General features: G+C 43.9%; 1 protein-coding gene across 1 annotated transcript in view; it reads right to left on the bottom strand.

Annotated features, from left to right (window-relative positions):
- Window positions 1–48: 48 nt before the first annotated feature.
- SLC12A5 (solute carrier family 12 member 5) overlaps window positions 49–26859 on the bottom strand; it is a gene marked incomplete at its 5' end in the record, with an annotated part of 142652 nt that continues 115841 nt past the window's right edge. The window contains 5 exons of the mRNA XM_033962619.1: window positions 49–140; window positions 7085–7218; window positions 15621–15635; window positions 20517–20704; window positions 25510–25632. Of these exons, the coding sequence (XP_033818510.1) occupies window positions 49–140; window positions 7085–7218; window positions 15621–15635; window positions 20517–20704; window positions 25510–25632 (552 nt within the window). The remainder of the gene's footprint in view (window positions 141–7084; window positions 7219–15620; window positions 15636–20516; window positions 20705–25509; window positions 25633–26859) is intronic.

Genomic DNA, 26859 nt, shown 5'->3' with positions numbered 1-26859 from the left:
CGGGGAACTCTTCTGGGTGCATAAAAACCTCAGGCGAATGTTCGAGTTTCAAGAGTAGATGGTAATAACCTCACGTCCTCCACCACGGACAAGCATAACTCGGTCTAAGTGTTCTGTCAGCACTTCCAAGAATTCCATATCTGAAGGCGCCTGTCAAGGAGAATCCCAGGAAACCTAGGCTCAGAAAAGCAGTAAGTCAGCAGCATAACCGGAACATCCACTCACTAATTCACTCTAAAAACATTCTTAATGTGCCCAGAATGGAGCACACAATGCATGCTCATATTAAACGTCCTAACATTCATATTTTCTACACATTTATATTAATGTTTTTAAGCAATGGATTAAATATTGGCAGTGGTGTGCGGTCAGGGCCTTCAGGGGATTTGCCGCATCCCCTAAAGGCCCTGAGAGCACTAGGCTGAATTTGATTGGCTGAGCAGGCAACAGGCCTTCAGAACTTCCCCAGTCCATAAGCCCTGCTTTTTCTAGTGGTGGTGGTTTATTTTTTGTTTGATGCAGTTTGACTGGTTGAGCAGGCTGCTTTCTTAACAAATCAAACTGCAGCAAGCAAAAAGTACACCAAAAAAAATTAAAACAGTAGGGATCTAGCGCTGGAGATTCACTGAATTCCCTGAAAGCCTTCAGTGCACACCCCTGAATATTGGGAGCGTCTGTGTTCATACAGAGTGGTAGACCATCACTGGGGATGATAACAAATCTTGAGATCCAACATGGCCACCTGGATGTAAGAACATAAGAAGTTGCCTCTGCTGGGTACAGACAAGGGGTCCATCGCACCCAGCAGTCCGCTCACGTGGCGGCGCACCAGGTCCATGACCTGTAAGTGATCCTTTGTCTAAAAGCCTTTCAATCCCCATTGTTTTTTCTATACCCTTTCATAATCCTATCTCTACCTCTATTTATATTCCTCAATCCCCGTATCCTTCAGGAACTTGTCCAATCCCTCTATGAATCCTCTTAATGTACTCTGTCCTATCACATCCTCCGGAAGCGCATTCCAGATGTCCACCACCCTCAGTGAAGAAAAATTTCCTAGCTTGGTTCTAAATCTGTCCCCTTTCAATTTCTCCGAGTGCCCCCTTGTTCTTCTAGTTCCCAATAGGCTGAAGAATCTGTCCCTTTCCACCTTCTCTATGCCCTTCATGATCTTGTAAGTCTATCATGTCTCACTGCCATCTCAAACTGAATATGGCTAAAACTGAATTCCTTAATTTTCCACCTAAACCCACCTCCCCCCTCTCACCGTTGTCTATTTATGTGGAGAACACTATCCTCCTCCCTGTCTTGTCAACTCGCAACCTTGGGGTGATCTTTGACTCCTCTCGCTCCTTTTCTGCTCAGATCCAACAAACTGCCAAAACCTGTCGCTTCCTCCTCTATAATATTACCAAAATCCATCCTCTTCTCTCTGAACACACGACCAAAACCCTTGTCCACGCTCTCATTACCTCACGCTTAGACTACTGCAATGTACTTCTCTCGGGCCTCCCGTGCACCCGTCTCTCACATCTTCAATCTGTTCAAAATTCTGCTGCACGACTCGAATTCCGTGAGAGCTGCTATTCTCACATTACCCCTCTCCTCAAGTCACTTAATTTGCTCCCCATCCATTTCCAAATACAGTTCAAACCCCCAATATCTGTGTTCACTTATCTCCCCCATGCTCCTCCCTGTGATTTCTGTTCATTGGGCAAGCCCTTCTTATCTGTACCCTTCTCTTCCTCTGCCAACTCCAGACTCTGTCCCTTCTTTCTTGCAGCACCGTATGCCTGGAACAGGCTGCCTGAATCAATACATGGTGCTCCATCCCTAGCAGTATTCAAATCCAAGCTAAAAAACAACTTTTTAAAAACTGCTTTCAACTCTTAACTCCCACCCACTGTATCATTTCCTCTACCATTATCTCCCCAACCCTGAAATGTCCTGTCTAAATTAGATTGTAAGCTCTTTTGAGCAGGGACTGTCTATTCTATATTAAATGTACGGCGCTGTGTACGTCTTTCAGCGATATAGAAATAATAAATAGTAATCAGATTTCCATGGCTGGCAGCTGGAATATCCTTAGCAATGTGGGCCAGAAAATCTGTACCTCCAGCTTATCCAGTTCCAGTAGGGACAGTTTTTAGACCTGTCCTACTTTTGAACTTAAAGCCCAGAGCAATTTACTGTATCTTAATATTTGCGGGAACCAAATTCATCCTTGTGTGTTGCCAGTATAATATAGTAATATTAAGGATGGGGAGAGGGCATTTGTGCACCCATGGACCCACCAAAACTTTGAACCAAGCCCAGCCTACAGCTATAGTGGAGAAGGTGTCATGTGTCTTACCTCCCCTGTTTTCTCCTTCTCAATCTGCCTCCCTTTCCCTTCCAGAACTAATGCATTGTCTGATTTGTCTACTGCCTTCCCCTCCGCCCTGAAAGGAAGTCCTGCGTTGGAAGGGGTGGAATATGACTGTGCATGAGTGTGAACCCACTTTAGCTTTTCCCTTCCTCTTACTGAGCCTGCTGCTGCTAAAATCCCCTTTCTCTTCTGGAGGCAAAATGCAAAGGGGAAGATGCTAGATACAGCGAGAGGTAGGTGAAGTGGGAGGGGAGACCTTGGGGAAGAAGGAAGGGTGGGAAAAGGGAGATACTGAACTGATGGGGGAGGAAAAAAGTTGTGATCCCAGTATGAAGATAAAAAATGACATTACAATTAGAGAATGAAACACAGCAAGGATGCGTGTAACTTGCAGGATTCTGTAACGTACCTGCGTCAATTGCCATCCCTGCCCATGTTCTGATATGCTCCGCCCATTGCCACGCCCCCTAGCACTTATTTACCAAACCAGTCAGAATGGTGCTTAACTACCAATTTTCTCAGCAATGACATGCATAACGCTTTGTCATCGACAGATGTACTTTTTCTGAACAATGAGGTTAATAAAATAAATGTGTTTTTTTTCTTTGGTTTTATTTTTCTTTACCTGTAGGACCCACCCTTCTCCTTTGCTTTATTTGTTGCTCCTCTGGGGTTTTTATATGGGCTGTTTTAGAATTTATTTAGGGCCTGTTTTACAAAGCCGTGCTGCGCGGTAACGGCCCCGAAGCCCATAGAGATTTAAAGGGCTTCGGGGCTGTTGCTGCGCGGCTTTGTAAAACAGGCTGTTAGTCTCATCTCTAGAAGAATTATTCTGTGCAATTTTTCATTTGGGAAATAATCATTCCTCTCGGTATTCAACCTTCAGGGGTTGTCCGCTTTAAAGCACTGACTGCCGCAAATTAAATCTAACCTAACTGACATCAGCTAACCCACAGTTGCATATAATTGTCAAAGATTTAACATATTTGATCCAATGTAATAATGGTCAGAATTGTAACTTATCTTACATAACATAAAGCTCACTTCTATACTGCAAATACCGCTAGGTTCTATGTGGCTCACAAGAGATAAAGAATACAGGTGAATACTGCAACAAAGATCTAACTTCCCAAAAATTCTATAAAAAGGTGGGTTTTTAAAGCACGGCAAACCTGTTGGTAGGAGTTGGAAAGTGTAAATACATAGTTCAAGTCCTTGGCCCATTAAGCCGCTTGAAAAGACACCAGATGCGCCTGGAATTATTTAAATTTACAACCCTTTGCAGATGGAAAAGAGAATAGTGCATGAGATTTCCTAGAATGTTTAGAATTAGTGATGATAAAAGATTCCATAAGATATTCTGGGATGAGACCTGTTAATGCCTTAAAGGAAATACATCCAAACTTAAACTTAATCCGCGCCTCAACCAGCAACCAATGCAATTGATAGAAAAAGGTAACATGATCAGACTTCTTCAAATCATAAATCAGTCTAACCGCTGCATTCTGTATTATATGTAATCTTTAGAGATTTTGGGGGGCTCCAGCAAGGTGAATAATATTGCAATAATCGAGTTGGCTAGGAACCAGTGATTGTACTAACAATCGAAAGGAATTTATATTAAAGTATGCTCTAACGGTTCGTAGTTTCGGACCATTGGGTCGATCTGATTTTTCATGGTAAGATTTTGATCGAGAATTACTTCAAGTATCTTTTTATGCATTTTAAGCCTTTGTAAGACCAGATGCTATTTGTAACCCACTTAGAACTCTGATATGTGAGGGTCTGGTGGGATATAAGTCAACACATAACATAACAGAGCTGTAGGTGCTAATTTATTGAATTGCCTTCTTAATTTTCAATGCTTGTGAATGCTGATCAAAAATGACTTGTTTGCTAACTTTAAAATAATTGCAGTGCACTCTATATGACTCTTCTGCAGTGTCTGTTATACACGTTCAAGTAATTTTGTAACTACTAATTTACAGTTAAAAAATAGGCATTGGCCATTGTTTGTATTCTACTGAAAGCTGAAGTGCTCTCTTGGTGCCTAGTGTTTTTGTTTGCTAACAAATATTTTTGCTAGGAAACTAGTTATGTTATGTGTTGTGTGTGTGTGTGGGGGGGGATTTTCCTGCTTTAAGTGTGTGGAAAAATCTAATTTTTTAGCTCATAGTAGCCATCTGAGGATCTATGACACAAAGGCCCTGATTCTCCAAAAGTGCGTCCCGATTTTAGGCAGCTGTAGGCGTCCTACAGCTGTCTAATCAGCCAATCGGGATGCACGTTTTTTAAAAAAAATGCTCCCCAGGCAGGCCTGAAGGCGCCTCCGGGAGCCTAGGGAGACCCGCAAGATGCCTAAGCTCGCTATGACTCAGCTGGCTATGACTCAGCTGGCTATGACTCAGCTGGCTTAGTTCTGCTTAGCTATTCGGCAGACTGAGTTGCTAGGCAGATGCTAGCCTGATATACAAGTTTAGAAACAGAAAATGACGGCAGAAAAGGGCCACGGCCCATCAAGTCTACCCACACTAATGACCCACCCCCTAACTTCCTCCATGAAGAGATCCCACATGCCAATCCCATGTGCTCAGTCTCCACCTGATGGTAGCAGAGGCATATAACCATTCGTAAGGACTATACCAGTCTACAAGCTAACAGAAAGAAAATTAGCAGATAAGAACCTAATTCTTCCTTACTTGCCATTTATTTAATTGTATAGCCCGTGCTCTCCAGGAGCCCAGAATGGGTTACAAGGATACTTACACAGTAGTTTTCAGAATCAATAACTCACATTCTAGGCTAGGCACCTTGGCCAATCAGGCCTTAGGATTAGTGGGGATGGGCGGACCCGCTATGCCTAAGGTCTGATTGGTCCAGGCTTCTACAGCCTGGGCCAATCAGGCCTTAGATTTAGCGGGGATGGGCCGGGAAGGGGCGGGCCCGTCTCATTTCCACGAGGCGGGCCTGTCGGCTGGACGGCAGCAAGACCCGTCCAGCCGACCAACATTGAAAGGTTAGTTGGGGGAGGGAGATTAGTTGGGGCGGGGGGTTGTTGGGCTTTCCGGCAGGAGGAGTTGGGCATCCTCCTGTCGGTGATTACGAGTTTGGGGGGGGAGGGGGTTCCGGGGTTCCGACAGGAGGAGTTGGGCATCCTCCTGTCGGCGATTACGAGTTTGGGGGGGGTTCCGGGGTTCCGACAGGAGGAGTTGGGCATCCTCCTGTCGGCGATTACGAGTTTGGGGAGGGGGGTCCGGGGTTCCGACAGGAGGAGTTAGGCATCCTCCTGTCGGTGATGGGACAGGCGGCCGCAACCGCGGCTGCTATACATATTGCAGCAGGGAGATCCCTTGCTGCCATAAGTATAGCGGCCGCGTCTAATTTAACCCGATTCTCTAACCGGCGTTTGTACCATGGACACCGGTTACAGAATCGGGGTTTAGTATAGGCCGATTCTGAATAGGACGCCTCTCCCGGGCGTCCTATACAGAATCAGGGCCTCGGTGACTTGCGGGCCTCGCCTTCAATATAGGCGGCCTGCCTGAGGAGCATTTTTTTTTTAAAAACGTGCATCCCGATTGGCTGATTAGACAGCTGTAGGACGCCTACAGCTGCCTAAAATCGGGACGCACTTTTGGAGAATCAGGGCCAAAAAGTTTAAATTTGATTGAAAACTGATAGGAGATAGTGGATGCTATGGAAAGGCAGACTGGATGGACTATTTGGCCTTTATCTGCCATTATATTTCTATGTTTTTATAGCCATAAAGCTCTATGACCTCACAATGCAAGTGTTAAGAACTTTAGCCTATCACAATAATGCTCTATGACCTCACAAAGCAGGTGTAAAGAACCTTAGCCAATAGGGAGAGGAGGAGATAGTGGATGCAGCGGATGGGCCATTTGGCCTTTATCTGCCATCATGTTTCTATAACCATAATCTCTATGAGCTCACAATGCAAATGTTAAGAGCCTTAGCCTATAGGGAGAGGAGATAGTGGATGCTGCAGATAGGCAGACTGGATGCGCCATTTGGCCTTTATCTGCATCATATTTCTGTTTCTACGATATTGTGTTATATGAGGTCTGACAATTAAGTTCACAAACTTGCCTTCATGTGCTTTTGCTGGCAGCACAGCAAACAACTCGGTAAAGTTTTATAACCTTGGTATATCAGTATATCATAGCTGTGTTTTTGTCAACTTGTGGCGTTTTATTGTTGTTGCATGTTTTTGTATGCCGTTGCACTAGTGCTTGAATTACATAAACGAACAGTGAATTTCTTGTTAAACTTGGTAAGAGTGGAAGTGAAATCCAAGTGTATGGGGATAATACCATGAAGAAAACGGCAGTATACAAATGGATTAAATGTTTTTCTGAGGGGAGAGAAAGCGACACTGATGAAAAAAAGTCAGGGCGGTCAGTAATGAGCAGAATTGACGAAAAATATTGCAAAAATTAATCAAATTGTGCGTCAAAGTTGTTGGCTAAACATCGATAGAGAAACAGGAAAATCTTAACTAAAAATCTTGGGATGAGAAAGGTGTGTACAAAGATTTACATTTTCTCTTTAATATCAGAATACATTTGATATGTTCTATATAACGCCATTGTATAATTGTGTGAGGTGAAGTCTTTGTGTTATCAGTTGACATTCCCTTCTGTCTCTCTGTAACTCATGCCTTATATGTACAAAGGGGAGGTGTTGAAAGGATACAGTTTTCATCCCCTTTTTTGTTCCTGGGGGGTCCTGGCATATTCAACAAGACCAGTTTTGCATCTTGGGACTTCTTTACAATCACTTCATTGAGTCTCACTGCTGTGTGCATTCGGCGGACATTAGACTGATTTCTAAGGAAAAACATTAAACAAGAAATCATTCACAAATACTGTTCCATGAGGGAAAAATATAATTTAATAGTCAAAATAAAGCTCCTAAGACTATTAGCGTCATGAATGGTCATCTCAGAGTCTTCATTGAAACTATGAATCTTACTCAAAAATGCATTTCCCCCAAACTGTGCCTATAAAAAAAATGCCAGTATTTGGTGAGATGAAACCGAAGATGTAACATTTTATTTATTTTTCAGAAAAGACTTTTACCACTGATATAAACCACCTTTGAGCACCGAGGTCCAAATTCTGTATACGGCATCTTAAGTTGTGCGTGCATTGTAATTATTTAACAAGCCGATTGGTGTTGACAATTGTCAATTAATACCTAATAACTGATGCTAATTAGTATTCATTAGAAGTTACACATACAACTTTCTAAGCACATTCTATAAAGTGGGTTCACGTCATTTATAGTGTGTGAATCTAAAAAGAGGTATAGCCTGGGGTGGAGCATGGACAGATTGTGGACCTTCCTAAAAGTTAGACACTCTGTTATTAAATACGCTCAATCCATGCACGACTTAAATGTAGGTATTGAGGCCTGGGTTTTCCTTAGGTGCGCCTAATGCCTATGGGTGTTAAGCATGATTTTATGTATATGTAGCAAGTGCCTTTTATAGAATAGCGCTTAGAGCCATTTGGATCAGCGTCAACTTTTTATGTGGAGCTGCCATTATAGAATAATTAAACATAAACGATTCCTAAACAGTACCAAAGTGCATACTGAAATATAATTAGCTGCAGGAGGATCTTCAGAATATCAGCAGAGTAGCGTAACTCCCACTGGCTGGACTCCTCATTGATCCAATTGCTATATTATATTAATATCAATTTCCAAACATGCAAATACCACCTCTCCGACGAGATATCCATTTCAATAACTTTCTTCGGGGAAAATGCTCTTGGCAGACTTTGCAGCTTATGGATAAACAGGGTAGCGTTAGATGTGCGTTCTAGTCTGAACTCGCCTCGTCCTTGAAGAAAGTTATTGAAACGGATATCTCATTGGAGAGGTGTTGTTCCAAAGCTCATACTAGCATAAATCCATGTTGACGTGCCTAATTTTAAGCGTGAAAAGCAAAAATGGAGGAAAAATATATACACTCCTTCTAATGAGGAAGCATGAAATAATCAAATCAAAATAATAAAAACCAACACGCTAATATCAGAAATAGAAAATATTTTTAACTAGTATACTTGATTTTTACAAAGGAAGGTAGTGCTCAGAGACATGGAGGAAAAAGGGGAGCAAATTCCCCCAAAAACCTCACCGCCCAATCATTGCAGTACTTTCCAATTCACAACAGATGGTATCTTTTAGTGTACTGTAATGAAATGAAGTTGAAAAAACTTATCTTTGGTTATAATTCTTTGGCCTCGACGTGCCACGTTTCAAATCTTCATCAGGAAGCCAAATGGAAAAGATTAATAAGACAAAAAGTCTCACATACAGGGTGTCAGTCTCTCAAGAGCTTTACAAAGCAGGCTTTAAAGAAAAACTTCTCTTCACTGTTTGTTCCCCTTTTTCTTCCATGTGGCTGAGCACTACCCTCCTTTGTAAAAATCAAGTATACTAGTTAAAAATATTTTCTATTTCTGATGTTAGCGTGTTGTTTTTTATTTTAACTTTAAGCGTGAACATTTATGCCAATTGAAAGGTATAGTGTAAGTTCTTGCATCTATCTTTAGCACATAGATGGATAGCTGCCTACATGGTATATTGTGCACCATAGGGGCCATGGCCTCCCCAAAGACTGGCAGTCTCCATTTGATGCCCACTCTCCCACCCTTTTCCTGGCATTGTACTTTAAATCTGTTGCGTAGCGTCAACGAGCAGGCCTGCCATGAAACCCTTCATTCTACTTCTGCGGGCAGACCTGCTCGCTGATGCAGTGCGGTGGCGGCCCAAAGATTTAAAAGTACAGCGCTGGGAGGAGGTGGGTGGGGGAAGTCAGGAGGTCAAGTTCAATTTATTTGATATACCGCTAATAAAACCAAGGTAAATCTAAGCGGTTTACAATAGTAAAATAAAATGAATAGAAACAAAACAAAAGATTTTAAAAATAAAAGGGGTGGGAAAAAAAATCTGATAAAACACAAAATTCAGACAATCTAATGGTTAAGGAAACATAAGGAGAGGAAAGGATCGGTAGGTTACAATACAAACAAAAGGGAAGGGAAGGAAAGAACAATTATGGTATTAAATCTAGAGAAACAATGGATAGATTGCATACAGTTTATATTTAGCAAATTACAAAGGTTAGGAGCTGGGGAGAGGCCGCGTTGTAGGACTCCGCTGGGGTGGTGCTCCTGGCCCCGCCCCCTCCCCCAACAAAACAGCGTTCCACTGCTTATGACCTGCACACAGGTCTTGGGCATTCATACCGATAGCACTTCTGTTATGCAAAGCAACGTTTTGCTGGATTTGAACTCTGTTGACTCTCAGGTGCATAGATTATTGTCTTTACCAGTTGTGTTGTGACCCCTGAGGCAGGCAATTGTGTGCTGAAACACAGCCATGCCAGGTCTTATTGTATTTGCTACTGGTTGCTTGATTGAATAAACTCTCGTCGTGATACTCCAGTGGCCATTGCTTTGCTTTCTGTTTCTGCAGTTGTGCAAGCAACAATATTTTTTACTCTTTATACAAATTTACACAGATTGTTGTGGGTTGGTGGAGTGGGGTTATTATATAATTTTTGTGACTGAATGTTTTGGCATCATTAGTTAAACTAGTGTTGGGAATAGAATCTCTTTATCCAACCCAAACTAAACACCCCTACTGTCCATATCATCAACATTAATTAACCAACATCATGCAATCATCAAAACAATAAATACACCTCCGCTTATAGGCATATGATGCTACTCTCCACCCGAAGAAACTTGACTCAGCTCATGTAACATCTTTTGTAATCTAGAATATATTGTAATTCTTTATTCTCCACCAGTTGTAAATTGACTCAGTTGCTATGTAACATCTCCTGTGATATTGAATGTACTGTAATTCTTCACTATTACCTGTAATTAACTCTTCTCCTGTAATGTAATTCTACTGGAAATGCCCAGATATCATCTTTATTGTAATCCGCCTAGAACCGCAAGGCACAGGCGGAATAGAAATCCCTAATGTAATGTAATGTAATGTAATGTTGTGACATACCCAAAACATTTTTTGTTAGCCCATGCCAAATAGGTTTTCTTCATGTTTCAAAATGTGCTTGCAGTTCTTGACCTAACTTGATAATATTATTGAAATATACAATTCCACTGCATGCACACCGTTTGGCCATATTCAGAGCAATGTAACCAGAAATGGCGCCGACTGGTTAAATGGCGCTTAACCAGTTAAATAAGAGTATTCAGCACAAGTTAACTGGTTATCTCTCCTGAATATTCACAGTTAGCAGTGGCATGATAACTAGCAATTTTCAGTACTGACCAAATTGGGCCGCGGAAATAACAGACCTATCTTTGGTCACAGTAACCTAACTGACCAGCACAGAATACTGACTTAGCTGGTTAACATTTTAGTGGCCCAACCCCACTGGATATTTAGCACCGGTCACTGGAAACCACTCAACATTGAATATCCGTGGTCAGCGCTGACTATGGGAGTTATTTGGACTGCCTCCTGGTGGTTGAATATTGGCTAGCATGTGTTCATTTGCAGGTAGAGGAATGAGAACAGTTAGAGAGTACACATCTCCCTCCATATTCACGACTTCGGCACTTTTGATTTCGATTATTCACGGTTTTTGTCTTGATGGCTCCGCCCCCCAAATGATATCATCCTGGAGTGCCGAGAAAGTTCAGTGTGTTTTTTTCTCACCGTGGTCAGGCAAAAGTGTGAAGAGAAAATTTTAGCACTTGCATCCCTACTTAAAGAAGGATGTGACCCTGCTGGAGAGGGTGCAGAGGCAAGCTACGAAGCTAGTAGAAGGTATGGAAAATTTGAGCTACAAAGAACGCCTTAGAAAACTAGGCTTATTCACCCTTGAGAAGAGAAGACTGCGAGGGGATATGATAGAGACTGAAGTTGAGAGGCGACAGGCTCAGGACAAATACCAGGAAGTTCTGTTTCACACAGTGTGTGGTGGACACTTGGAATGCTCTCCCGGAGGAGGTTGTGACAGAAACCACCATTCTGGGTTTCAAGGGCAAATTGGATGCACACCTTCTTGCGAATCACATTGATGCATACGGATAAACAGGTCTTCATCGGGGAACACCTGGCTTGGCCTCCGCGTGTGCGAGTCACTGGACTGGATGGACCAAAGGTCTGATTCAGTGAAGGCGTTTCTTATGTTGTTATGTTCACAGTATTCGCAGGGGCTATCCCAAAAACCCACAAATTTGATAGGGCCATCTTTGAACATATCCCCCATGAATATGGAGGGAGAAGTGTAATTCTATAAGGTGGTGCATTGAGCACCAATTCTGGAAGGGCACTTAGAGCTAGATTCACTAAGCTCCTTTTTTGGGCGACTTGTGTGCAATCCGTGGCCAAGACTTCCCAGGCGACCGAGCCACAACACATCCTCATGCAAATCGTGGTGATCGGAAGTACGCCCCACACTGATCACACAGATCGCTGCAGAGCGATCCTGACACATGCGCAGACCATCTTCTTTGCTTGTAGATGGTCTGCGCATGCTCTCTGCGCAAGGAAGGGAGGGGGGGACTTAATCAGAAAAAAATATGAGTAAAACATAACATAATAGCAAATTTCTAGTCCGCATAACCTTTAGTTCATTGCGGTTAACAAACCACAGAGGAAAATACAGAGATAATGTGATGCACAGAAATTTAGCTAGCCAAAAATCTTGAGAAAAGAAAAATCTTCAAAAGTTTTCTGTAATGTTTGTAAGATATAGATCTAATAGCTCTGTGCTCAGTTTTAAAATCTTGCTTATTTGTGAACAGAACACGCCGTAGTGCAGCCCCACTTTTAACCCACGGATTAAAACCGTGGGTTAAAAACACGGGCTCGCAGGGTGGCAGTGAACAGAGCAGAAAGGCAGGGCGGCAGGCGGCAGAGAGCAGTGCGGTAGAGAGCTTTTTGCACAAGGGAGATGTTTGATGGTTTCAGGGCTGCAGGGCTGGGATTTTACGGCGGCAGAGAGCAGGACAGTCGGCAAGGATGTGAGCGACTGGTCTTCAGCAGTAGCTTCAGTTTGGATCGGCCAGCCCAATCGGTGTTCCTTCTTGAGTTTAGTGAATCGCTGCCTTCCTACTTTGCATACCATTTCCCCTCATTTGCATGCGTGGATCGGATTGGGTGCGGATCGGATCGGGAGGAAGGTTAGTGAATCGGGTCAGGGTTGCAAAGTGGTCGCAAACTGGTCGGCACACGATCGGTGGGCTTAGTGAATCTAGCCCTTAGACGCTTATATTGCTACAGAATATTTGACACGCCGCAAGCTAGCCATAATTGCTTATGCCAGCTCAATGACTGGTATAAATGGGCATGCCTAGGTGCACCAATCAATATGTGTGCAGATTTCCTGGAGGCATCCAGAACAGAGCGAACGGACTGAGACAAAAGAGTATCATTCGAAGTCAGCCCGAGAGGCTGTCAGGTGCAGAGACTGGAGGTTGGGATGCAGAAGGGTCTCCTGATGCTGTGTAAGCAGAGAAGGAAATTGTGGAAGAAGAAGAGGTTCTCTGGAACTGAGTTGAAGTAGAAGGGAGAACCAATGTTGCCTGGGCCACCGTGGCGCAATCAGAATCATGGTGGCCTGTTCCCTCTTGAGCTTGAACAAGGTCCAGAGCATGAGAGACAGAGGAGGGAAAGCATACAGGAAGAGATTGGACCAATCCAGGAGAAATGCATCCGCTGCCAGACCGTGAGGAGAGTAGAGTCTGGAGCAGAAGTGGGGCAGCTGATGATTGTGAGGAGCTGCAAAGAGGTCTATCTGAGGAGTGCCCCACTGAGCGAAGATGGACTGTAGAGTGAAAGGATCGAGTGTCCACTCGTGAGGCTGGAGAATTCTGCTGAGCTTGTCCGCTAAGGAATTCTGTTCTCCCTGAATGTAGATAGCTTTCAGGAATAGATGGTGATCTGTGGCCCAAGCCCAAATCTTTTGGGCTTCCTGGCACAAGAGGCGAGAGCCTGTCCCACCCTGCTTGTTGATGTAGTAGATCGCAACTTGATTGTCTGTGCATAGCAGGAGGACCTGAGGAAAGAGAAGATGTTGGAAGGCCTTGAGGGCATAAAACATCGCTCTGAGTTCCAGGAAGTTGATGTGATGTTTCATTTCCTGGGCTGTCCAAAGTCCTTGAGTTTGGAATTCGTTCAAATGAGCTCCCCAGGCATAAGGGGAGGCGTCGGTGGTGATGACAAGTTGATGAGGAGGTAGATGGAACAAAAGACCTCTGGAGAGATTTGAGGATATCAAACACCATTGTAGAGACCGACGAAGAGATGATGTCATAGATATGTGTCGTGAGCAAGGATCCGTCGCTTGGGACCACTGGGTCGCTAGGGTCCATTGAGGAGTGCGCAGGTGGAGACGTGCGAAGGGTGTGACATGAACTGTGGAGGCCATGTGACCCAAGAGTATCATCATTTGCTTGGCAGAGATGGAGCGTTGATGAAGCACCTGCTGACACAGAGATTGGAGAGTGTGAAGATGGTTGGACGGCAGAAATGCTCTCATGAGGACTGTGTCCAGCACCGCTCCAATGAATTGAAGTCTCTGAGTGGGGATGAGATGAGATTTGGGTAGATTGATCTCGAACCCCAGAAGTTGTAGAAACAGGATGGTCTGGTTGGTGGCCTGGAGTACTGTCTGAGAAGAATTGGCCTTTATCAACCAATCGTCCATGTAAGGAAACACCTGAAGGTGGTGGGAACGTAGAAAGGCAGCCACCACAATCAGACATTTGGTGAACACTCTTGGAGAGGAGGCGGCCTGCTAGAACTTTCCAAGTTCTTAGAGTGCAATCACTCTAAAATTGTCCGTACCGAGGCTCCGTCAGTGCCGTCACCCATCAGTCAAGAATATGCTGCCTGCTTGTCCTGGGATAAATAAATGATATCTGGAAAAAAACGGGACCTGTAGTTTCAAAATACTTTGCATTAGTCCAGGGATCTCAAAGTCCTTCCTTGAGGGCCGCAATCCAGTTGGGTTTTCAGGATTTCCCCAATGAATATTCATGAGATCTATGTGCATGCACTGCTTTCAATGCATATTCATTGGGGAAATCCTGAAAACCCGACTGAATTGCAGCCCTCAAGGAATTTGAGACCCCTGTATTAGTCCATCCCCTTCCATTTTTGTCCTTCTCTCCTATTACAATTGTAGTTCAGCCCTCCTTCCTATTTGTTCCAGTACGTCTTGTTATGAGTTTTGACTCAGTTCTATCCCCTCAAAGCCTTTATAATGTTATTCTCTAAGTATTGTACACCACTTAGACAATTTTTTAAGCGGTATATCAAATTTTAATAACCTTGAAACTTATTAGAAAACTTCCTTTAGCAAACACTTTGAACCATATGCCTTATTTTGTTGCAAAAATTTCATCGCAACTTTCTCAACTTCGCTCAATGAGATTTTGCTACAATGGATCTTGATGATCACTTCCTGAATGATGCCAGTTTGAAAACAGGGATCAGCCAGTTTGTTGCAGCATCTTGCAGTAACACCTGTCAATAACAGGAATAACTTTTTAATAATATGGTAGTACATTTGTTTTGAGGTTATTTGGAAAAATGTTGGGGGTCCCGTTTTTCCCCCCAGACACCATGTACGAGAGGGGGGGGGAGGGCTGAAAAGTTCTCAGCCCAACCAAGAAGAGAACAAAGTGGATAAGGTTCAATCAATGATCTGAAACAATGTGAAAACACAGAATTTCATTTCTGCAAATTGGCACTTAGCAAAATAAGACCCTCTTTTCAGCTACAATGGCAAAATAACAATCAGAATTTAGGAAGTTGTTTGGGCTGAGAACTTTTCAGCATCCCCTCAAGTATGTAATAAAAGTGAGCCAAGTATAGGACAATCAAGTCATTGTGACATCACTGATGAGGTTGGCTCTTATTGGTGGAATGAGGCATTATGACATCACAATCTTAGCTCTGGTTACCAGAGACTGAAACTCTTCACACTACCAGGGTGCTGAAAAGTTCTCAGCCCTACCAAGAAGAGAATGACGTGAATATGGTTCAATCAATGACCTGAAACAATATCTAAACACAGAATTTTGTTTCTTTAAATTGGCACTTAGCAAAATAGCTACGATGGCAAAATAACAATCAGAATTTAGGAAGTTGGTTGGTTGGGCTGAGAACTTTTCAGCACCCTGTCGTAGAACACGCAGCTGTTAGCGGTAAAATACAAAAATAGACTTACAAGTTCTCCCACTCACTTCATGCAGCACAAGGGGGAGAAAAACAGGAGACAAGTATCAACTGCTGTCAAGGTGCAATCTCTGCCTTTCTAGCATGGGCTGGATTGGCTTCAGCCAAAAATACAAACATTCGTTTGTTTTCAAAAAATAAAAGACGCAAATATCATGTGTATAAATAGACATGACCAAATGAATAAGTCTGCCACTGCCATCTCAGTGTACACATGAAATCGTGGTTGAACTAGAGCAGTGGTAGGCAAGTCTGGTCCTCGAAAGCCGGAGCCAGGTCAGGTTTTCAGAATATCCACAATGAATATGTATGAGATAGATTTGCATGCACCGCCTCCTTGAGATGCAAATCTATCTCAAGCATATTTGTTGTGGATAGCCTGAAAACCTGACCTGGCTCCGATTCTCGAGGGCCTACCACTGAACTAGAGAATGACATGGTGACAGAATTCATCACCGTCCTCGTTCCCGCAGATAACCACGGGAAACCATCTCCTTCCCATTCTTTAAGGAGAGAGGGAAGAAGCAGAGTCTGAATGGGCCCAGCCACTGACCCTCAAGTCTTGCATTGAAGAATGCTGTTACAGAAGGACTGAGGTTGAGATGGACACTAAAGAATGGCACGGGATTGTTTCCCACAGTTATCCGCGGGGACGGTGAAGAATTTTGTCACCGTGTCATTCTCTAGTTTGAATGGCTAGTGACATGCTGCTGTGTGTCTGTATAAATTGGCAACTCAAATTAGGTGCTAAAGTCCTTTAGCTGAGATCGCATATGCCAAGTCCAGGGCTGGTCTAAGCTAGAGAATGACACGGGGAAAAATTCTGTCCCCGTCACTGCCCCGTCCCTAGACCACCATTCTCTTCACCAACCCTTCCCCACCGTCCCCTTCACCGTCCCGTCCCCGTCTCTGCCGTCCCCTTCACTGCCCCATCAACGTCCCCACTCTCCCTTTCACTGCCCCGTCCACATCTTCAGCATCTTCTCCTCTCCATCCCCCCACCCCCAGCACCCTTCACATGGTCCAGCAGCTCCCTCGCACCGGCCAGCCGTGCATTTCTCTCCCTCCCTCCCTCTTACCTTCTCTTGTGGCGAAACTGGCAATTTGTATAAGGCTATGCGCTGTATTACAGCCGAAACCTTGAAGTCGTGTCGGGTTGCCTGCTAGAAAAGTCTCCTCCAATGCAACCGGAAACAGGAAGTTGTGTCAGAGGAGATTTTTCCAGCAGGCAACGCGACACAATTTCAAGGCTCCAGCTATAATACAGCTCATAGCCTTACAGAAATCGCCAGTTTCAACAAGAAAAGGTAAGGGAAAAGGAGGGAGGGAGGGAGATGCATGGCCGGCGGGAGAGAGGGAGCTGCCGGATCGAACGCTCGTTCACCGCGTGTGCTAACCATTCACCGCTCCACAGGGCGGTGAATGGCCTTGTCCCCGATCTCGTGGTGACCTTTTTTTTGGTCACCGTTTTGGCGAGTTACCCGTGGCTAGCCGCGGGTAACAACCACCGTGTCATTCTCTAGTCTAAGCAGGTACTCCTAAGTGTGCCATGCAAAGGTCACAACTGATTGTCACTCAACCCCATGTCCATAGCAAGTCCTCCTTTGGCCTCATGTCCACATTGTTTGACACTAGATGGTGTGCTTTTCGCGTCCTCTATTACCACAAACATGGTCACCATGAGGGTTTTTTTTAATTACGTCAAACAAAATATTTGAAGTAAAGACAAGGTACCAAATCACATCAAGCACACACGCAACATAAACAAATACAATATGATTTCGTAGAGCATAAACTTCAAGCCCAAAGCTAGATGAAATCATTTTAGTTCCCTCAAATGTGGCTTTTTCTCTCTCTACCTCCCCCCCCCCCCTTTTTCACAAAGTCATGTTAGGCTTTTTTTTATCGCCGGCTGCGACAGTGTTAGCTTCGATCCTCATAGGAATTCTATGAGCATTGGAACTAATACCGCTGCGGCCAGCGATTAAAAAACCCCCCAGGGGTCCTTTTACTAAGGTGCGCCCGTTATATATTCTATGGGCGCCTTAGCATTTAGCGGGTGCTAAATCAATTTGCACACCTTAGTAAAAGAACCAGCTAATGCGGCTTTGTTACAAGAGCCTTAATTTTGGTAACATTTTTTTTACCCATTTCTATAATTTTAGCAACTGATTATAGCAAAGTTTACAAAAGCACCATTGTGTGCAATGCATCAACCAAACATTTCCGCTCAGAATCCTGAATCTCTAGCGGCTCCTACTGCAAGCTACAGCAGAGATGAGACATTTTATATCCTGTAGAAGTAAATTGAGTTCATTTGCATCTGCTTTTATTTGTTTACCCCCCTCCTTTTATGAAGCCGCATTAGCGTTTATTGTCGCCGGTCGGGCGGTAAAAGTTCAGATGCTTTTTTTTTTTTTTTTAGTTCAAAATGTTTTATTGATTTTATAAGTAGAGAAAAAATACAAAGCCAACAAAGTGAGTGCTCCAACAAAGAGCACATTATAACAATATCATTAACAAGTGTGAAGTGCATCCGCCACTCAATGGGAAAAATGGAGTTCAGATGCTTTTAGGAGTGTTGGAGCTTTTACTGCCGCGGCCGGTGATAAAAAAATGCTAACGCGGCTTCATAAAAGCGGGGGTGGGGGGGATTATTTTCTTACTTCATTCATTAATAATCTAATCTTCAAAATAAAACCAAGAACATAATAAACAAAATGGGGTAAGTAGTGAAAAGGCTTTAACCAGGAAGGAGAGGCCCCTGCCTCGTTAAACCTTACTGAGGGCAGGATGCAGAGACCTCTGGCAACCTGCTGGAAAACAGCGGGTCGGGAGCGATTTTCTGGGCTCGGCTCAGCACAAATTGCATGCAAATTGTGTGTGCATTATTTGTGCCGAGTGCCTCAGTGAAAGGGGGAGCAGCTGTGCCTGGCGCCTGCGCACAAAAGATGAACATCGCTTTACAGCAGGGGTGTCCAACCTTTTGGCTTCCCTGGGCTGCATTGGCCGAAAAAAATGTTTCTGGGGGCCGTGCGAATGCTGCAGCAAGACAGAGGAGGGAGCTGGCAAGATGGTAAACACCCGGGGGCAGCAGAGGAAAACACTGTATCGCCCTCGACCAGGGCTGCACAAAAAACTTCACGGGGGTTGGACACCCCTGCATTACAGATTTCTATTCCGCCATTACCTTGCGGTTCAATGCGGATTACAAAAAGAGTTATAGAAGGAGGGTTACAAAGTTAGATCAAAGATCATTTCCAAGAGTGGGGTCAGGTAGGATCAGGGGTTAGGGAGAGGATGGTAAGAAGGAAGGTATTCGTGGTTTTAAGCCTTATTCAGGGATTTCTTGAAGAGTATAGTTTTTATTTCCGTTCTGAACATCTTGTAGTCTGGGGTTGTTATTAGTTTTGCTGCTTGAGTGGCTAGTAGGCCGTCGTATAGTTTTTTCCGTTTTACTTCTTTGATTGGGGGGTATGTGAATGGGGGGGGGGTTGTTTTTCTATGCCTGGTAGAGGTAGTTTGGATGATGCGGTTGTTTAGGTAGATTGGGCTGTCTCCGTTTATAGTTTTAAATGGTCTACAATAGAACATTAGTGCAGGGCTGTGATCGCAGAGCAGTTCAGAATTTAACCCCCCAAAAATTTGTGTCCCATGTCTATAGTCAGGATGTAGCTGTTAGGCCCAGGACACACATGCACCTAAAACAGGCATAAACAGCTCCTAGTCAAGCTACCGACTGCTCCATACATGTCGGACAATTTTGACAAGTGAAAGGTGGGCGATCCCTACTGTGCATTACGAGGAGTGCTCATTTTAATATTAATGAGTTCCTTGTAATGATTCTCGATGGCTGCTACCACGATTGGTTAAAGCCCCAAGAATCCTTTTGTGCATAGGAGGCTGAGCAAGACTGGTTTACAGCCAGCCTTACTTCCATGGTAAGTGTTTGAGCATCGGGCCCTGAGTGAGCCAGCAGTCTATAAGTATTCAGTGGCACTTAGCTAGTTAGCGGGGATTGTCTGTCCATAGACTGGCTAAGTAACTGCATAACGTTAGGACAGACAAACAGCTGTCCTAACTTTATGTGTTGAGTTAACTGGGCAACCGGCCTGAATAGCGGCCAGTGCCTGGTTAATTTGAATATTTGGGGTTGTTGAGTCTGTGGTTTGAAGCGACTTATCGCCAAGGGCTGAATATCGACCCCAAAATGAACTACTGAAATAAAAATAAAACACATTGGGTAAAGTAAATAGCAATTATAATTTATAAATAAATGTGATATTGGCCAACAAGTCTGAGCTGTTGTAGCCTTACTTTCTGATCAGTGTCTGAGCACCGACAGGAAAGTAAGGTTTGACAGCTCAGACTCCCCCCCCCATGCATATTTAAAAAAAATAAAGCCAAATCGAAGATCAGCACAAACCCCCGACACTGCTACCCATCCCCCACCCTGCAGCAGAAGAGATGCCCACTCTCTCCTACTGCAAATCCCCCAACACTACTATTTACCCCCTCACCCTGCAGCGGAAGAGATGCCCATTCCCTCCTGCTATCACACAACTCCCCCCCCATGCCCCTGATGACCCCCTGCTCCTCCCTACCTTATTCACAAAGTCCAGGTGGAAGGACACCTACCCGCTCCAGTTGGCAGGCACGCCTCATACAAGATGGTGGGCCTTCCCCTTCCTGGTGCATCCTGGGATGCGCCGGAGAGGGATATAAGGCTGTAATTGGCTCAGGTGCTTAAGGCCCTTCCTAGGAGGGCATGAAACTCCTAAACCATAAAGCCGACTGCTTGAGGCTACAATCACCATCGAGTAAGTCCAGGACAGCACTACAGTATATTCTCATCTCCCTTCTTTGTGGCAGGGTGATCTGTACTTACGGTTTCATGTTGAAGAAGTCCTTTATCCCCTCAGGAGAAACTGGGCTTTTAATCTTGTTTTTGTCAGCTGCAAATTTTTCTTTTGTCCATGTGAGGTGCACCTTTTCTGCTGCTGTTTCTCCCTCATCGCCTGGGGATAAAGAACTGCCTGAGAATGTCGTTGTATTTTTATCATGAATTAACTGGACCTGAAAGAGAGAGGGGAGAGTGAGAGGACGGCAAAGGCACCTGCACTTTGTGAAACTTTCATGCAGTGACTAGCGAAGAGGAAACAAAATCAAATTAGAGACACAAATAGGAAGAAAGAAACAACAAGAGTAAAGAAAATAACAGTGCTTTGGAAAGAGGGAATGTGAAAAACAAAAGTGAAGACAGACTTGCTATGAGAACAAAAATAGGAGTGGAAAAACATTGCTTATTATTGCTTTGCAGTCCCAGGAACCCTTGAAGGAGTTTTTGGCACTTCCATATCTTCTTGGTGGGGACAGAAAATAGAAGAATTTAATTCTAGGGAAATGGGCACCACCAAGATTATTCTCTCAGGGGAAGATTCTCAAAATCCTCTCTGCCTTTAACGATGGTCACTAAACCAGTTCCAGCCGGTTTAGCGTGGAAGTATTCTACCAGTAAGTTCTCAAAAGGGCTCACCGTGGTCTTTTCCGAGCTTCTTGGCAGACTCTGACATGCAAATGTATTACAATGAGGTCATTAATATTTAAACGAGCACTCCGTGTGATTCTCGATTATTGCCGGATGATTCCCTAACCTCACTGTCCTACATTTGCGGGCAAAATTTTCTGGCAGATCTGAGCTGTCATAGCTTTACTTTCTGGTCAGTGCCTGAATGCTGATCGGCTCAGGCATTGATAGGAAAGTAAGGCTTGACCGCTCAGGCCTGCCAGAAAATTTTGCCCCCTCCCCTCGACACCCCCGGCAGGAGGGATGCTCACTCCCTCCATCCACCACCGTCAAGCAACCCCCCAAACCTCCCCACTGGCAGCGGGAGAGAGGTTCACTTCCTTCCACCACTGCTGTCAAGCAACCCCCCAGACACACACATGCATGCACACACATGCACACACACCCCCTGGCAGCAGGAGGGATGCCCACTCCTGCCTGCCACCTCTGTCGTGCCCCCGATGAACCCCCATCCCCCCAACTTGTTCACGAAGGCCGGCTGGAGGGATGCCTACTCCCTCCGGCCATCAGGCCCACCTCTTCAAAATGGTGGGCCTTCCTCTCCCCGGTGCATACCAGGATGCTCCGGGGAGGGGAAGGCCCACTGTTTTGAAGAAGTGGGCCTGCTGGCCAGAGGGAGAAGGCATCCCTCTGGCCAGCCTTCATGAATAAGTTTTTGGGGGGCGGAAGGGGAGCCTCGGAGGCATTGAGAGGGTCGTCGAGGACATTATGGCAGTGGCGGGAGGGAGTAGGCATCCTTCCTGGGGGGTTCCCAGGTGTGTCAGAGAGCTTGCTTTACAGTGTTGGTGGGAGAGAGTGAGCATCCATTCTGCTGCTGAGGGATATTCGGGAGGGGGGGGGGGTGTTGCTTGATGGTGGCATCAGAAAGGAGTGGGCATCCATCTCGCTGCTGGGATCTTCAATTTGGGGTATTTAAAAAAAAATTTGTGCATGTAATCTGCTGCGCATGTGCCAATCGCTATCACCAACAATGGGCACATGCAAATTTAGCGACCTTCCGTGACTCTCCGTGACCTTCATTTGCATGTGCGGTGTTTTAAGAATGACTCACCTTTTTGAAATCGTTATGGTAGTGGTCTGTTGGATTTTACTGCAAACATAAGGGGAAGATTGTTCTATGAGGGGTGTTCGATAATTTATCTACCTCAGTAGGAAAGAAAAGAGTTTTCAAAAAAATTTTGTTTTATTTTTCAATATAGTCCCCTGATAGCTCCATACACTTCATCCACTTTTCCTGCAATGACTTTAACCCCTTTGAAAATATGTCACAGCTTCCTTGACGTCTTCATCATTTGAAACTATCTTCGGAGAGTTTTCTTCAAAACTCAAAAGAGGAAATAATCCAAGGGAGCCAGGTCAGGACTGTAGGGTGGATGGTTCAGCTGCTGAAACCCACATTCTCAGATGGCGGTCTTTGATTGTCGTGACGTGTATCGGAGCACTGTTGTGAAGAAGCAGCATGCCTGCTGTAAGTTTTCCTTGTCTTTTCTTCTTGATTGACTCCCGCAAAGTGATCACTGTGTTGGCGTAAGTCTCCCCGGTTACGTTTGTCTTGTGTTTCATGAATTCCAGAAGCAAAAGTCTTTCATCATTCCAGAAGACAGTTGCCATGACTTTGTCTGCAGATTTTTCTGTCTTGAACTTTTATTGGGTGGGGGACGACATGTGCTTACACTGCATTGACTCCATTTTGGACTCAGTATCTCTGTGATAGACCCAAGTCTCATCTCCGTCACCAAACAATTAAAAAAATTCACTTGGTCTTCATGGAGCATCTCCAAGTTCTCCTGATAGCATTGGAGCCTTGTGGCCTTCTGACATAGTATCAGCATTCTTGGAACCCATCTTGCATTTACCTTGGACATGCCCAACTTTTCATGAATTATTTTCCAAACTGTACCTGCCAAGTTACCCATTTCTTCAGCTATTAGGGAAACCTTAATTCATCTGTCTGACAAAATTAAATCCTCGACTTTCTTGCACATTTCTTCCACAGGCTGTCTACTTTCAATGGATTCTCTACCCCACTTAAACTGCTTGCTTCAAATTTTTACTTTATAGGATGATGGGGAAGACTCACCATAAACTGCAGTCATGCGTTCATAGATCTCCTTTGGCTTTTTCCCTTCTTTTGTGAGAAATTTTATCACTGAGTGGTGCTCCAAATCTACCTGTTTCTTACTTGATTCACATGAGGACTCTCCTGACATCCCGTCACTTGGAATGTTAGACTTGCACTGAGTCTCAACTGTGCATAAGTAACCTTGAGACGTGACGTCACAACATGCACAGACTTGTTTCAACACATTTGCTACTTTCTTTCATACTCAGGTAAATAAATTATTGAATGCCCCTCATAATGTGACATTATAATTCACACTGAAAGGGACTTTTGCCCTTGGAAAGATGGAGAATATTCAAATTTTATTAGAATCAACTGAGAAAGAAATGTCCAGATTCAGCGCTTGGCTGAATTCCGCACCCAATTCCACATTTTTAAAATTGGCTTTAATTGGTGTCTTAATTGAAAACGCTATTAAAAGTTGCATGTGGAATTCAGCCCAGTGCCTACCGATGCCTAACAACACCTACCTGAAAAGTGGGCATGGCTAGGGGTGGAGAATAGGTGTGGTATGACTAGGCACCTGTGTTAGCTGCCAGTGAATTCATTTATTTGTTTAATTTTTTAGCCCATCCTCCCCAAATAGCTCAGAGCATGTTACAAATCAAGAACAGGAAAACCCTAAGTCAAGCTAGGCGTGATTCTGTAAATGGCACCTAGCGCCTCAATTAAGGAATTCTTTGACTGGATATATTAGAGGAGAACCCGCTCTAGATATAATTCAGATACGATCATTAAGATTCACCAATCAAACTTATTTTACTTTTAAATATTTTTGCTTCTGCTTTTAGCCCCTCCCTATTATGTGACCCTTCACTGTTATCTTTTTCTAAAATTTGGGGAGTTCCACCCCCCTTTCCCATTGTTGTCTGTGTTGTTAACGTATGTGTGAAATGTTCTTGTTACCCCTTTTTACTTTTTTACATTTGTAATTTTAATTTGTAATAGAATATTGTAATGAGCAATGATTGGATTATCATTTTTCCCTAATAGGTATAATTGCAAAGTATGGGGGGTGGGATTTCTGATTTGATATTAAGCGATTAGTTTAATAGGACAGAATATATAATATATTATATGATATATGTACTTCATATGAATTAGTAAGGTTGGGAGGGAGGGTTTAAATATTATGATTTAAGTTAAATTGATAGAGAATCAAGTGATATTGTATAAGTTCAAATGTTATTTTATGATATACTTGTTGTAAGATGTAAAATTAATAAAGAATAAAAAAAAAAACCCAACAACATTTGCAATTCGCTTTGAAACTATGTTATAAGCATTTGCATCAAATTTTAATAAACATGAAACACACCAAGGGCTTCTTTTACTAAACTGCGATAGCATTTTTAGCGCATGCAGGATTTTAGCCCATGCTAAACCCACGCTACGCGGCTAGAACTAACGCTAGCTCAAGGCTGGCGTTAAGGTCTAGCGCACGCTAAAACCGCTATCACAGCTTAGTAAAAAGAGCCCCATGTGACACCTAGGAGATAGTTGCCACTAGGCACTATTTATAAACCATCCCCACAGAGACTAGGAAAAGAGGAGAGAACGTATAGAAGAAAAGTTTATCAAGCTAGGTAGTGGCTGCTAGAATAACACTGCTTGCAAGGCCATTCACATGCAGTATCATTCATTTGTGCACAGGTTTCTGACTCCTGTGGTAAATCAATGTGTGGTACAGCTAGGGTTACCATATTTGGAGCCTCACAAACCCAGACACATGGCTCCGTCCCATTTCCACCTTGTTCCGCCTCCAGCCCCGCCCATTTCTGCCTCAAGTCCCGCCCCATCCCTGTCCCCTTCAAGCCTCATCTTCTTCCCCGAGAAGCTCCGGCCGCGTCTGAAAGGCCTCGAGCATGCGCGGATGTGTACGACGTCAACCGCGCATGTTCATAGGCCCTCCAGCTGCAGCCAGAGCTCGTCGGGGCTTTCCAAAACCCGGACACAAGGCTGGGTTTTGGAAAGTCTGTCCAGGAACCCGAACAGTCCTCTAAAAAGAGGACATGTCCGGGTTTTCCCGGACGTCTGGTAACCCTAATAACAGCTCACCTTTTCACAGCACCTCGGCAACTTCTGCCCTTAACAAGAACACCTCAACAGGAGATGAAAATTGAAGGATACCCGGGACTCAAAATGCATCTAACGTTCTTCCGCTAGTGTTACCTCTTCTTCTGCCTTCTCTTCAGCATCTCCTACGTGTTCCTCGGGGACACTTAGGTGCAACTTGGTATTGGTCGGGTTCTTGCGCCGAATGGATCCTCGAGACTCATCAGTGATGCTCTGAATCTGCAGGTGATAGAATGGTTAAAGCCCACTCACGGTTCATAGACAACGGCGCGAAAGACAAAAGCGCGTGCCGAAAATTGAGCACAGCGCACGCCGCCGCGCCTCTCTAAATTACAGTTTTTAGGGGCTCCGACGGGGGGTTTTGTTGGGGAACCCCCCCAGTTTACTTAATAGACATCGCGCCGGCGTTATGGGGGGTTTGGGGGGTTGTAACCCTCCACATTTTACTGTAAACTGAACTTTTTCCCTAAAAACAGGGAAAAAGTGAAGTTTTCAGTAAAATGTGGGGGGTTACAACCCCCCACGCCCCCCACAACGCCCCCACAATGCGGCGCGATGTCTATTAAGTAAAGTGGGGGGGTTCCCCCCCACGCCCCCCCCCCCGTCAGAGCACTAAAAACAGTAATTTAGAGCGGTGCGGCGGCACGCGCTGCGCTCAATTGTCTGGGCGCGCCCTCTTTTAAGAAATCTTTAAAAACATTTCTTTTTAAAAAGATTTTTAATTCATAAAAATTTTGCTTTTTAATAAAATTTTTTCCGTTTCAAGAATTTTACTACCTCCTCAATGTTTTACCCTTAAATGTGTTTCTTATTATAAGATATGTAACTTTAACCTCCCTTTCCTCCCAATTGTTGTCTGTCTTGTCCAATATCTAATGTTTATATATTTATTGTATGTTTTTATCTTAATTAATTGTATTTTAATGTACATCGCTTTGTATAAAGATATAGCGATTTATCAAATATTTAATAAACCTTGAAACCTAATAATAAACCTTTGTTCCGGCGCGCTTTTGACCTGACACCCCACTCACGAGTCTTGATTTGTTCATTTATTTATTTTATTCATTGGGATTTATTAACCATCTTTATGAAGAAATGCACCCAACATAAAGCTTACAATTTTGTTAACAACGTAACACTAGTAAAGCAGACCAAATATGAACTTAAGTACAATGAGGTAAACTCAAAATCAGCAAACTGAAACGTAATATGACTATCATGAAACGGTTCAAAAATAGACTTATTAACAACGGTGAAATTCAAATAATGGAGATAAAATACAATGTTAGCATAATAGTTATAAAACACCTAATAAGCAAACATCCCTTTATCTTAGCCTTTTGGAACTCAATTTGGGATCAAGTAAATTGTTTATTGGAAAAGCATGTGGCATTATCTTATGATGCAATACTATTTGGAAAAAGAGCCAAATATCATCAAATA

This window comes from Geotrypetes seraphini, chromosome 11, assembly GCF_902459505.1.
Source record: "Geotrypetes seraphini chromosome 11, aGeoSer1.1, whole genome shotgun sequence".
NCBI lineage: Eukaryota > Metazoa > Chordata > Amphibia > Gymnophiona > Dermophiidae > Geotrypetes > Geotrypetes seraphini.
The sequence above is the reverse complement of the archived record's forward strand: the minus strand, read 5'-3'. Positions and strand labels throughout refer to the sequence as shown.